General features: G+C 48.8%; 1 protein-coding gene across 1 annotated transcript in view; it reads left to right on the top strand.

The window, feature by feature from the left end:
- Positions 1-14,550, top strand: part of LOC144499508 (FERM, ARHGEF and pleckstrin domain-containing protein 1-like) — a 308,252-nt gene that overhangs the window by 227,510 nt on the left and 66,192 nt on the right. Inside the window, exons 14-15 of the mRNA XM_078221540.1 lie at positions 8,166-8,353; positions 11,588-11,677. Coding sequence (XP_078077666.1) covers positions 8,166-8,353; positions 11,588-11,677 — 278 coding nt within the window. The remainder of the gene's footprint in view (positions 1-8,165; positions 8,354-11,587; positions 11,678-14,550) is intronic.

The following is a 14,550-nucleotide window of genomic DNA, read 5'->3' as shown; positions in this document are numbered from 1 at the left end:
CCACATCTTCACCTGTCACAGTTCACTCTCTGATTTTAGCTTCTCTGCCGTTTGGCCATTCTCACTCTCTATTCTCTCTATGGGCTGCCATTAGCATCCCTATACCCTGGCTATGACTCATCTTTCATTCCCTCTCCCTGCAGTATAAATATCTCCCACCTTCTCTGCCTTTTAGCTTTGACAAAGGGTCGTCTGGACTCGAAACGTCAGCTCTTTTCTCTCCTCACAGATGCTGCCAGACCCGCTGAGATTTTCCAGCATTTTCTCTTTGGTTTCCAATACCCGTGCCTGATCTGACTGTAACCTTCTGTCTGCCCCTCAGCAGCCCCACTCTGCCAGTCTCTTGCCACATTTGCAGTGGGAGACAGTGGGCTGAGAAGATGCCGGATTCACTGGCCTCTGCTTCCTGCGGCCCCTCTTCCTCACCAGCCGAGCTCTCCGTTTCTCCTCGCCTCTTCTAATGTTCCTTCCAAAATCCATCTCCAGAGGTTCTGACCATCAGTGAGTGTCTCCCAGTTGTCCGTCATTTTCATGTCTCACTCCTCAGTAGTTGGGAAGCTGCGGATGCCAGGGAGACCATAACTCAGTGGGCAGTTCACAGGTCTTTGATTACATAAATTCATAAGGTATAGGAGCAGAATTAGGCCATTCGGCCCATTGAGTCCGCTCCGTCATTTGATCATGGCTGATATGCTCCTCATCCCCATTTTCCTGCCTTCTCCACATAACCCTTCAACCCATTACCAATTAAAAATCTGTCTAACTCCTCCTTAAATTTACTCACTGTCCCAGCATCCACCACCCTTTGGGGTAGCGAATTCCACAGATTCACAACCCTTTGGGAGAAATAGTTTCTCCTCAACTCTGTTTTAAATTTGCTGCCCCTTATCCTCAGACTATGACCTCTCGTCCTAGAATGCCCCACAAGATGAAGCATCCGCTCCACATCTACTTTATCCATACCTTTTATCATCTTGTACACCTCAATTTGATCTCCCCTCATTCTTCTAAATTCCAGAGAGTATATGACATGGCCGCCATCCATCCAATGAAACTCCAGCAAGTGCTACCCAATCACGGAATCCCATCTAGCTGTCGATTGTTTCGAGTGTTGAAAGCAGTTTGAGTACAGTCTCGTCAGCTGTGAACAACCGAAGGAATATGCTGTTTGATTTGAACAGCCAATCAGCGGGACAGACGGATCCACGTACCTGATATCACACCAACACTCACATTCATTGCTCCTCAACATTGTTCCATTGTGTAGTAGGCAGAATCGCATTTTGGATTGAAGGCAGCATCCTGTCAGTGAGCTTGCTGTTTCATGCAGGGAATTTCTATCCTTTTTCGATCACAGTGGATGTGAACATAGATTCATATCGATACAGTTTGTGTTCGTGAACTGAAATGCATCCTTTCTGGTACAGTCTTGGACATTGTTTACTGCGCTATGATTATCCTGGGTCACTTTGTTTCACACAAAGACACCACGGTCTGACCTGGTTTCCCTACATCTTGTGTATCAGATGTCAAACCAAGGTCCCAGCTTTTGATTTGATTTATTATTGTCACATGCATTAGTATACAGTGAAAAGCATTGTTTCTTGCGCGCTATACAGACAAAGCATACCGTACATAGAGAAGGAAAGGAGAGGGTGCAGAATGTAGTGTTACAGTCATAGCTAGGGTGTAGAGAAAGATCAACTTAATGCGAGGTAGATCCATTCAAAAGCAGGGAAGAAGCTATTCTTGAGTCGGTTGGTACCTCAGACTTTTGTACCTTTTTCCCGACGGAAGAAGGTGGGAGAGAGAATGTCCGGGGTGCGTGGGGTCCTTAATTATACTGGCTGCTTTTCCGAGGCAGCGGGAAGTGGAGACAGAGTCAATGGATGGGAGGCTGGGTTGCGTGATGGATTGGGCTACATTTACAACCCCTTGTAATTTCTTGCGGTTTTGGTCAGAGCAGGAGCCATACCAAGCTGTGATACAACCAGAAAGAATGCTTTCTATGGTGCATCTGTAAATGTTGGTGAGAGTCATAGCGGACATACCGAATTTTCTTAGTCTTCTGAGAAAATAGAAGTGTTGGTGGGCTTTCTTAACTATAGTGTCAGCATGGGGGGACCAGGACAGGTTGTTGGTGATCTGGACACCTAAAAACTTGAAGTTTTCGACCCTTTCCACTTAATTCCCATTGATGTAGACAGGGGCATATCCTCCACTATGCTGAGAGAGATTGCATGGGACTATTTTTGATAGAGGGCAGGTGGGTTCTCCACAGGGTGGTATTTTAACAAGACCAAGGCCCTGTCGATGTGTTCAATGGCGGGAGGGGTGGGAAAGAAAGAATTCGGCCAAAAATCAGTTTCATGCCAACATGAATTTCCCGCGGGATCCTGTACCCTGACAGGAAACCTGCTCGAGGCCGGTGTGAAACTGATTTGGGATGCAAATGAAGAACCCACGCCTGATTCTCCACTGCACCTGCCGAAGATCATGCCGGTGCCAAACACACCTGGAACAATGTGGAGTGCAGATGTCGGGACTCACCTGGGGCTGCCTCTGAAGTTCAGGCCGCCCGCAATCCTGGACCCCGGAACACCACGGCAGTGGGTCGGGGGGAGCATCTATAGGTGGCCCTTCCAGATTCAATGTCCTGGACAGGGTCCATCTTTCAGCCTCAGAATGTTCCCGGAGATGCATCTTCTTTCTCGGGCAGTCCACCTTCCAGTCTCAGAGTTGCTCCCGGAAATCTATCTTCACTTTCCAAAGGTCCGCCTTCTTGCCTCAGTGGTGGGTCAGTGATGTTGGGCATCTTTCAATATGGTGCCCGGACACTACAGCAGACTATGCACCATCCAGGCCTCTCCCACCACGGAATACGACACAAAACATCTGGGTGCCTAATTACCAAGGCCGGGGCCAGAAGATTTGGCGAGTTTTTTCCAGCTGGCCTCTGCAGCAGGAAATACTTCACATTCCCGCCTCCCCCCCGCCACAGGACTTAGTCCCAGGATGGAGGAATTCCAAACACACTGTCCTGGGTCCACCAGCATTTATCTCACAAAAACACATCACTCAAATTTGGGCGGCACGGTGGCACAGTGGTTAGCACTGCTGCCTCACAGCGCCAGGGACACGGGTTCAATTCCCGGCTTGGGTCACTGTCTGTGTGGAGTTTGCACGTTCTCCCCGTGTCTGCGTGGGTTTCCTCCGGGTGCTCCGGTTTCCTCCCACAGTCCAAAGACGCATGGGTTAGGTTGATTGGCCATGCTAAATTGACCCTAGTGCCGGGAATAGCGCTTGTGGTCAGTACACATTCGATGGGCCAAATGGCCTCCTGTACTGTAGGGATTCTAAACAAATGATCTGATCATTATCACATTGCTGGCGGTGGGATCTTGCTGTGCACTAATTTGCTGCCATGTTTCCTACAACAATGACTGCACTTTTCTAAACTACTTCATTTGTTGTAAAGCACTTTGAGATGTCTGATAGTTATGAAAGGTGCTATATAATTGCAAATCTTTCAATGCAACTTCAATTTTTCCACCGGGGTAGTACTCTAACGCCAGGTAATTCTCAACTAAATCAAGACCACGTTAGACAGAATGTGGTAAGGAGGCATCATTGAATTTAAAAAAGAAAATTCATCATCTTCAATGGGAATTTAAATCTTTTGTGTTACACACACCTTAATTATGTGCCAGGGAAGGGGAGCAGAATGGATTTTCAATCTCTCTCTCTCTCTCCCTCCACCTCAAAGTTGCCACTTCTGTTAGTTTAGTATGAGTAAGTTGACAAATTACTCCCTACATTTCATCCTAATATGCATTGGCCGTAACGTAAAGTGTCTTGTGTGCAGTTATTACTGCTGTCTCTTTTTACAGAGGAAAAGAGGGGCTCCAATTATTATTTTTCCCCCATTAGCTATCCTTGTGGGAATGATGTGGGATATTATTGAAGTCTTGTTCTTGTCTTTAGCACAGTAACAACCCACCCATATACCCAGCTGCTGGGTGGGTTTAAACTTGTTACTGTCAGCAGAGAGCTTTAGAGAACTCCTGGATTTCTAATGTCGAATGGACAACCTGTTCTTTTGTTACTCATAGGATTAAAACACCATCATTATACAGACAAAAATGTTCACACTCTCTCGTACAGACGTACAGAAACTCAAATGCTCACTAACACACGCGCACACACACGCGCACGCACACACACACACGCGCACGCACGCGCACACACATACACACACACACATACACACACACTCATGTACACATAAACATACACACTTAGGTGCACACACGTAGGTGTGCATATACAGACACTCACATACACACACACGCACACATACAGGCAAACATATATATACATGCACATGCATCTGCATGCACACACACAGACACATAGGTGCACACACATAGATACACACAGGCAAACATATACACACAGGTACACAAATGCACCCGCACCTGCGCGCGCGCGCACACACACACACACAGGCATACGCGTACACACCCAGGCACACACATGCACATGCACCTGCACAGACACGCACATGTGCACATGCACCTGCATACACACACACACACCGACGCATGCACACGCATGCGCGCGCACACACACACAGGCACACGTATGTACACACATTTTAAACAGTTGAATTGTTCAATCTGGATTCAATGCACAGATTACCCAGAATTGCAATCAGTGTGCCCCTGAACATGAATCTATTACTGAAGACGAGAATATTATTCTCCAATGAATATACTTCCCCGCTCCTCAAAGACAGGCTGTCATTTCTGTCATGTTGCCATGGGAATCTCGAATTCCATTATCCTACCATAACACAGATGGTGTCCTGAGGAATCCAATGTGCATCTGCTCATCATGAAATCTTACTGATCATCCTCATTACATATTGCTGAAGGATCATTAGTGACATTTTCCATATGCCTCTTAAAATTAAGGAATAATTTGATTGCCCCAGTTACATGCACACCATTATCACGCTTGTTCCTGGTATTTACCTTGGTGATGAAGGAGAAATTTACAGAGGAAGCAATGGAGAGTGAAAGAGCGATGCATCAAACTTGGCAGCTACGAAATTCTGATCACGCCAAAGTCACCCAACTATTCCCGCCAGCAGAATAACAAATCCCAGAAAGCAATGCCCGTGAAAAGCCAAAATCCTGAACTGGTAACTCTGCGTTAGTCGAAACTTGTCAGTGCTGACCAATGAGAGTGGAGTTAGACCACACAAGCGTACAAAATTCATGGAGCTCTGGGCAAGCCATCATCTGACACCAAGATCTCCCTGTGAAAGGACGTGTAAAGCCTGCACGGCACAGTGGCGCAGTGGGTTAGCACTGCTCTCTCACAGCGCCAGGGACCCGGGTTTGATTCCGGCCTCGGGTCACTGTCTATGTGGAGTCTGCACGTTCTCCCCATGTCTGCATGGGTTTCCTCCAGGTGCTCCGGTTTCCTCCCACAGTCCAAAGCTGTGAAGGTTAGGTGGATTGGCCATGCTAAATTGCCCCTTAGTGTCCAAAGATATGCAGATTAGGGGGATTAGTGGGGTAAATATGTGGGGTTATGAGGTTAGGGCAGGAAGTGAGGCTGGATAGGATGCTCTCTCGGGGAGTAGGTGCAGACTCAATGGGCCAAATGGCCTCCTTCTGCACTGTATGTATTCTATGATTCTGTGAGTGCGGCTGGACATGTGATGGATGTGCCACCACTCTCTCGCCTGTGTCCTTCGCTGATCCGCAAAGGCCACAGAGATTCTCCATGATTCCACCCAGCAGTGTGAAAACACGGAAAGTGGTCTGACTGACACTGAGGACATGGCGGTCTGTACCATGCTCGCCCACAGGCAGCAGGCTAAGCAGAAAACGATGATGGAGTTTGCCCCGCGCTAACCCCTGACATTTTTTCAATGCAAAACTCCAACCTTTTATAAAGCCAGGCTGTCATGAGGTGTGAATAAACTATTTGAGGATTTTTCACACGTTTACTGCTTTTACTCATCATTGGAATCCGTTGTTTTTGGGCCCGTAGGAATATTGGGTTACGCAGAGACGCACTCGCATGGGGAAGTAGAGAGTGCCACTTAATTGGCTACAGTAAAGTTCTGCGTGACACAGATCTGTGGGCGAATGTGTTGGGATTGGACTCCTCGGGGGTTTTAGGGCACAACCTTTCATGTCTTTGTGACTCCAGTGGAATTGAATCTTCCCTTGACATTCATAGCTCAGCAGGCAAATCTGTTGAACCTACAAGAAGGTCGTATTAGCTGAACGACTCTTTTTGTCAGAGCAGGAAAAGGGCCATTCAGCCCATCACATCTGTGCTGATGTTTCTTCCCCACAGAAGCCTATTTGTCCAGTTCCACTGCCTCCATCCCTCTACTCACATTTTTAATATAATCAAGCAACTGTTTAATTCCCTTGTGAGAGAATTTATGAACTCTGGTGTCAGTCTGATATGCGTTTAATAATTCCATAATCTAATCCTATGTTGAATACAATTTTCTCCTCTAACCCCCTCACCTTTTAATAGAATCAGAGAATCTACGGCACGGAGACAGGCCCTTCGGCCCAAACTGGTCCATGTCGACCAAAAAGCCCATCTAAGCCAACCCTGTTTGCCTGCATTTGGCCCCCATCCGTCTAAACCTTTCCTATCCGTGTATCTGTCCAAATGCCTTTTAATAGAAGCATAGAATGAAAACATTAATTTACCGGTATCACAAGTAGGCCTACATTAACACTGCAATGAAGTTACCGTGAAAATCCCCTAGTCGCCACACTCCGGGGCCTGTTCGGGGACACTGAGGGAGAATTTAGCATGACCAATGCACCCTAACCAGCACGTCTTTCAGACTGTGGGAGGAAACCGGAGCACCCGGAGGAAACCCACGCAGACACGGGGAGAACATGCAGACTCCGCACAGTGACCCAAGCCAGGAATCGAACCCGGGACCCTGGCGCTGTGAGGCAGCAGCTCTAACCACTGTGCCACCACTGTACCTCTTTAATCCTTTTCCCTGCTACTGAGTTAATTTATAGAAGAACCTTTTTTTTGTTCAATTTCTATCTTTGGTTGCCCTCCGTCTATCAAAGTGGAGTGTGTGATTTATTATATTCTGAGTGCCAGCCCGTGGTTCAGTGACTCTGAATCACAGGCTTCAGGGTTTTTAAGCCTCGCTTTAGGGCTTGAACACAAGCTATCTCGGCTGACATTTCAGCGCGATACTGCGGGAGCACTGCACTGATGGCGATCCCGCTTCTCGGACGGGAAGTAAAACTGAGGTCCCATCTGCCTGCTGGGATGTATGCCAAAGATCCCACAGGCACGATTTTGAAGAGGAACCGGGGAGTTATCCACTGTATCCCGACCAACATTCACCCCCCAACCGACATCAAAAACTAGCAGATTATCTGGTCATTGGCACATTGCTGCTTGTGGAAGTTCGTTGTGTTTAAAAAAGTTGGCACATTTCCTACATCACAACAGTGCCGACTCTTCAAAAAGTACTTAATTTGTTGTAAAGGACCTTGTGATGCCCCGGGGGGGGGGGGGGGGAAGAGGTCGTGAAAAGCACTATATAAATGCAAATCTCTTTTTTCCTTATTTCTATGTTTTTTAAATATATATCTATCAATGTTTTACACATACAATAAAGGATGTATTGTGTATGTATATCAACCAATCTATTATTTACTATGGGGCGGCACGGTGGCACAGTGGTTAGCACTGCTGCCTCACAGCGCCAGGGAGCTGGGTTCGATTCCTGGCTTGGGTCACTGTCTGTGTGGAGTCTGCACATTGTCCCCATGTCTGCGTAGGTTTCCTCCGGGTGCTCCGGTTTCCCCCGCAGTCCGAAAGACGCGCTGGTTAGGTGCATTGGCCGTCCTAAATTCTCCCTCAGTGTACCCAAACAGGTGCCGGAGTGTGGCGACTAGGGGATTTTCACAGTAACTTCATTGCAGTGTTATGTAAGCCTACTTGTGACTAATAAATAAACTTTAACTTTTATTTCTATATAATATACATATCTTCCAGTCAGTTGTGGAGCTCTGCACGTGTCCAGGATTGAAACTCTAATCTGAACTGAGAGATTAAACTCTAACCTGAATTCCCTCTGTCTGTTCCAGGTTCCCTGGTGTGCAGCCCACACGTGTCAGAGCTCTCACTGAATTCCCAGGTTGGACCCGGGGTTCAGAACCTTTCGCTGTCTCCTCGCCTGAGCCCAGACGGCAAACAGCACTCGCCATTGATGACTCCTCTCTTGACAGACGCAACGTGCATCAAGACTGATGATGAAGAAGAAATGAGGAGAAAGGTTTGACATTGATTATCAACCCCCTCCCAAATGCCCCCCCCTTCCTAAATGCCTCCCCCACCCCCTTCCCAAACACCCCCACCCCCTTCCCAAATGCCCCCACCCCCTTCCCAAACACCCTCCACCCCCTTCCCAAATGCCCTCACCCCCTTCCCAAACGCCCTCCACCCCCTTCCCAAACGTCCCCCCATCCACTTCCTAAACGTCGCCTCCACCCCTCACCCCCTTCCCAAACGCCTCCCCCACCTCCCACCCCTTCCCAAACACCTCCCCCACCCTCCACCCCCTTCCCAAACACCTCCCCCACCCCCTCCCCAAACACCCACCCCCCCCCGCCCCCCACCCCCAGCCATCCCACTGACCACGGTTGCAACATAAAACCTGATGTCAAATCAGACATCCATAGAACCATAGAACCCTACAGTGCTGAAGGAGGCCATTCAGCCCATTGTGTCTGCACTGACTGTCCCAAAGAGCATCTTACCCAGGCCCCCACCCTGACTGACTATGATTGGATGATCAGTGAGATCGGCTGATGGCTCTGAGAGCTTCTCCTGTGACTCAAATGTCTGAGATAGTTGTTGAACCAGCTTACAATTGCAGTTATTCCTTACACCACAGGCCAGGATTTCGGGGAGTCAGAATGATTCTGGCGGCACGGTGGCACAGTGGTTAGCACTGCTGCCTCACAGTGCCAGGGACCCGGGTTCAATTCCGGCCTTGAGTCACTGTCTGTGTGGAGTTTGCACGTTCTCCCCGTGTCTGCGTGGGTTTCCTCCAGGTGCTCCGGTTTCCTCCCACACTCCAAAGATGTGCAGGTTAGTTGGATTGGCCATGATAAATTCTCCCTTAGTGTCGGAGGGATTAACAGGGTAATATGTGGGGTTAAGGGGATAGGACCTGGGTGGGATTCTTGTGGGTGCAGACTCAATGGGCCAAATGGTCTCCTGCATTGTAGGGATTCTATGATTCTAAGAATGGGACCCAATTCCTGGATTCCTGCTCCTATTCCCAGTGACCCCCTCTGCTAATTCTTGCTGATAAGGGGGCAAAATTTAGGAACCTTTTGAAAGGTACGTTCAAAAGGCCTTCCCCATGCCCACCTTCTATTCCAACTCGCTCCCAACTCCTGGGCCCCGCCAACCCCCAGTGGAATATTGATGGAATATTAACAGGATCAGATACGTGAATCCACTCTGAAGCCCTCTCCCCAGAGACATGCAACTCCATTCTCTTCCGGAGCCTATCCGATTCCCTTTGGAAAGCCTCAATTGAATCTGCCTCCACCGCTCTCTCAGGCAGCGCATTCCACATCCTGACCACCCGCTGTTTTCCCCTCATGTCACTGTTGCTTCTTTTGTCCTTCACCTTAAACCTGGGAGTTCAGACTTTGTCATTTTCTACTGAATGGAGGAAGGTCAGGTTTTCCAGAAATGGCAGAATATTGAAAATAATTAACTGACATCCTTTTTCCTCTTTGTGTATGGGAGCTGTGCAGAGCCATTTCCTGTTGAACCCCCTTCCACCTTTCCGGGAGAGGCGTCAGGAGTATTTGTAACTCGGTGATATTCATCCAGGAATATATAACATGCTGCTGAATAGAAAACAGAAACTAATGGCTCAAGGCTCAATCTAGCCCCTTACTGCAGCCAATGGTAGCTCGCTGCACAGTTCAATTCTCTGTGCTCAATTCTCTCTTGTGCTGCTGACTCTCAAACCAATAATGCATCCTCAAATTAGAATCATAGAATCCCTACAGTGCAGAAGGAGGCCATTCGGCCCATCGAGTCTGCACCAACCACAATCCCACCCAGGCCCTATTCCTCGTAACCCCACATATTTACCCTGCTAATCCCCCTGACACTAGGGGCAATTTAGCATGGCCAATCCACCTAACCCGCACATCTTTGGACTGTGGGAGGAAACCGGAGCACCCGGAGGAAACCCACACAGACATGGGGAGAATGTGCAGACTCCACACAGACAGTGACCCGAGGCCGGAATTGAACCCGGGTCCCTGGCGGTGTGAGGCAGCAGTGCTAACCCACTGTGCCACCCTGCAGGGTTCTGATATTGTAGAATCATACAGTGCGGAGGGGAGGCCATTCAGCCCATTAGGCTGGATTCTATGTTGCCTCACCAATGGGTTTGAAGGTTCATAAAATGCAGCATGTGACCTGCCACCCAATTTCCCTGTACCCATCACACCCCTCCCTCCCCCACCCCCCGACACCTCCCCATGACCTGTCTCAAATTTCTACGGGGATTGGTGAAGGTGTTGTGTGACATGCCTGCCACGCTTGGGCCTATTGAGGTCCTTAAATGGCCAACTGATTACCTCATCCTACACCCCCTTCCCCCCCCCCCCACCCCTCCCCTCCCCAACTGCAATTTTACCTGACGCAGCGGGGGGGGTGCCTGTATCATTGTACCACATGGGAAGCCTGACATCTTTAGCAGTGTGGGCTGGTGGGGGTGGGGGAAAAGGAGGGAGGGTGGATTCTTCATTTGTGTTCCCATTTGGAGGCATTCCCTCCCCACCAAAGATCACAGCACGCTCCCCGCATTTCCAGCACCCCCACTCCCCAGGCCCCTCGCACCCAGCTCCCCCACACATTCCTCACTATGGTCTGCCAGCCTCTCTCTCCCCAGCGGTACCCCGGACTTTCCTCCAGTCCCGGTTCCTCCTCCGCAGGGCTGCCTGCAGTTCCAGCAGTGGCCACTGCTCCCATCCAGCGCTGCTGAGACTACCAAGCTGCCCGCCATCCGATTGGCCGCAACTCACCTGTGAAAGGAGTGATGGTCTCACCTGAAGGTGCTCAATGCTGCCCCCAGCTTTCAGTAGCCGAGGGGCGGCTGTCACCACCTGCTTTATTAGCCGGGTAGTCGGGGACAACGGCGCCCTGTAAACTCCAGCCTTTGAAAGAGTTATCCAAATATTCCCATTCTCCCAACTCTTCCCCCCAATAGCCCTGCAAACTTTTCCCCTTTTCAAGTATTTATCCAGTTCACTCCTGAGAGTTACAATTGAATCTCCTTCCACCGCCCTTTCTGTCAACGATTTCCAAATCACAAAACTTGTCTTTATATTTCACCTTTGATTCTTTGCAAATTCCTCGGAAGTTTGTACAGAGTGTTTATGCAGAGTGTTTATGCAGAGTGTTTATGCAGCGTGTTTATGCAGCGTGTTTATGCAGCGTGTTTATACAGTGGACTGTTCTGAATTTTTTGCAGCGGTTTCCAACAGACAAAGCCTATTTTATCGCCAAAGAAGTATCGACGACAGAACGGACCTACCTTAAAGATCTTGAAGTTATCACATCGGTAAGGACAAAGGCTTTATCTGTGTGTGTATTACAGTGTTGGAGAGAGAGAGTGTGTGTGCGTGTACATGTGTATATGCACGCACATGTGTGTGTTCACGCACATGTGTGTGCGGTTGCGCGTGTGTGCACACGCACGTGTGTTTGTGCACCCACAAGTGTGCACACGTGTGTGCACGCGTATGTTTGTGCGCGCACGCACGTGTGCATGCACGTGTGTGTGTGTGCGTGTGCACATGTGCGCGCATGTGTGCATGCACGTGTACCCGCGCATGCACGCGTGTGCGCGCACACGTGTGTGTCTGCGCATGTGTGTGTGTGTCTGCGCACGTGTGTGTCTGCGCACGTGTGTGTCTGCGCACGTGTGTGTCTGCACACGCACATGTGTATGCACGTGTGTGTGTGTGTGCACCCTTGTGTGTGCGTATGTGCATACGTGCGTGTGTGTTGCTAGACCAGCATTTATTGCCCATCTCTAATTGTCCTTGAGAAGGTGGTGGTGAGCTGCCTTCTTGAGCCGCTGCAGTCGTGTGGTGTAGGCACACCCACAGTGCTGTTAGGAAGGGAATTCCAGGATTTTGACCCATTGCCAGTGAAGGAATGGCGATATATTTCCCAATCAGGATGGTGAGAGACTTGGAGGGAAACTTGCAGGTGACAGTATTCCCATGTATCTACTGCATTTGTCCTTCGAGATGGAAGTGGTCATGGGTTTGGAAGGTGCTGTCTAGGGAGCCTTAGTGAGTTCCTGCAGTACATCTTGTAGATCGTACACACTGAGCATCGGTGGTGGAGGGAATGAATGTTTGTGGATGGGGTGCCAATCAAGTGGGTTACTTTGTCCTGGATGGTATTGGGATTCTTGAGTGTTGTTGGAGCTGCACTCATTCAGGCAAGTGGGGACTATTCCATCACACTCCTGACCTGTGCCTTGTAGATGGTGGACGGCTCTGGGGAGTCAGGAGGTGAGTTACTCTCTGCAGAATTCCCAGCCTCTGACCTTGTCTTGTGGTCACACATGGCTTGTGTGGATATCTCTGTCTCTGTGTGTGTGTGTGTGTGTGTGCGCATGTGTGGTTCACTGTCTGTTGAGGTGTCAGTGTCTGTGATGCAATTGGGGCTATATTTTAATTGTCTAACCCACCACGATTAGATGAATTTCAGTTTGGATAGTTACAGCATTCTGGACTATGCTGTGCCTGTGGAGTGACAGTGAAGGCACGGTGGCACAGTGATTAGCACTGCTGCCTCACAGCTCCAGGGTCCCAGGTTCAATTCCGACCTCAGGACACTGTCTGTGTGGAGTTTGCACATTCTCCCCGTGTCTGTGTGGGTTTCCTCTGGGTGCTCCGATTTCCATCCAGAGATGTGCGGGTTAGATTGATTGGTCATCGTGTCAGGGGGATTATGGGGGGTTAGGGGGATAGGATGGGATTGTGGTCGGTGCAGACTCGATGGGCTGAATGGCCTTCTTCTGCACTGTAGGGATTATATGATTCTATTCTATGATTCTATGACAGAACTGTAACATTGGTGTTGCTGTTTGTTTCCATTAGTTATTTACTGGGGTTGCTTGAAGTATTTTCATTACAGGAACTGTCGCGTGGTTCACCTGCTAACAAAAAGCTTTGAGTTTTGCTGTTTGAAATGACTCTGAGTGGCTGAATGGGAATTACAATTTGTTTTGGATAGCAACTCGAAGCAGATGTTTTATAGCTGCCTCATATAGTTTTCAATTTGATTTGAATGAGCAGGGTTGAATATCAGGCAGTTTACAGGGGGAAGGGGTGCAGGGAGGCACAGCACCAATGATATTATCCGTTTCGAACTTATCCCACCCAATCCCTCCAAGGATCTCCAGGAATTAAAGCCAGAGGCCGCGATTCTCTGATCTCGTTCGCCCTGCCAACGAGGACGGAGGATTCAACATTCTGCCAAAACTCCACTCACGGTGATGGAACCGGAGAATCCCAGCCGGGGGCGAGGTCGGAGAATTCCACCCTTTATCTGTAGGAAGCTGTGATGAGTAACGCCCAGGAGAAACACCATAGGGGCTTTAAAAAGGAAGCGTGAGTCTGACAGTTTCCTTGAACACTGTTAGTTTATTATTAGAACAGTATTGGTGATGGGGTAAGGCGGGGGAAGGGGGGAAAGGGCTGTTCGACTGGCTGAGACAGTTGGAGGTGGGCAGATGGAGTGAAATCTCGAGCAATTTGAGTTGCCAGGGTTGATAATCCTATGGTGAACTAAAATTAGACCCAACTGGGTGTTGGTGACGTTAAGGAGAGAATTATTCTTCATCCCTGTTCTGTTTACAGGAATGTTCAAGATTAGAATGAAGAGATGGCTGAAGGGAATGGGATGGAAAGGTTCTAGGAGAAAGGTGGGCCTTGTATTTGATGCTTGTGTTTAGTCACATGGAGGACTGTAGGATTATGATAGGTTTAGATAAGCTAACCTACAAAACAGTCTTCCCATGAGCTGAAGGGACAAGGACTCGGGGTCACAGGTTTAATGGTTTGGATGAGGGATGTGCGAAGGGGACATTAGGAAAAACTTTATTATGCAGTGATTGGGAATGACCTGCAATTCGGTCCCCATGAGGGAGGTGGAGACGGAGACGATTAATGATTTCAGAAGGAAATTTGATGAGCCCTTGAAGGAAATAAGCCTTCAAGACGACCCTTTGTCAAAGCTCCCTCTGCTTTGGCAAAGCTCTGACAAAGAAATATACAAAAAAAATATCAGAAAATAGAAATATCCAGTATACAAACTGGACTCGTAACGTCAGCTCTTTTCTCTCCTTACAGATGCTGCCTGACCTGCTGAGATTTTCCAGCATTTTCTCTTTTGGTTTCAGATTCCAGCATCCGC

This window comes from Mustelus asterias, chromosome 10 (genome assembly GCF_964213995.1).
Source record: "Mustelus asterias chromosome 10, sMusAst1.hap1.1, whole genome shotgun sequence".
NCBI classification, from domain to species: Eukaryota; Metazoa; Chordata; class Chondrichthyes; order Carcharhiniformes; family Triakidae; genus Mustelus; species Mustelus asterias.
The sequence above is the reverse complement of the archived record's forward strand: the minus strand, read 5'-3'. Positions and strand labels throughout refer to the sequence as shown.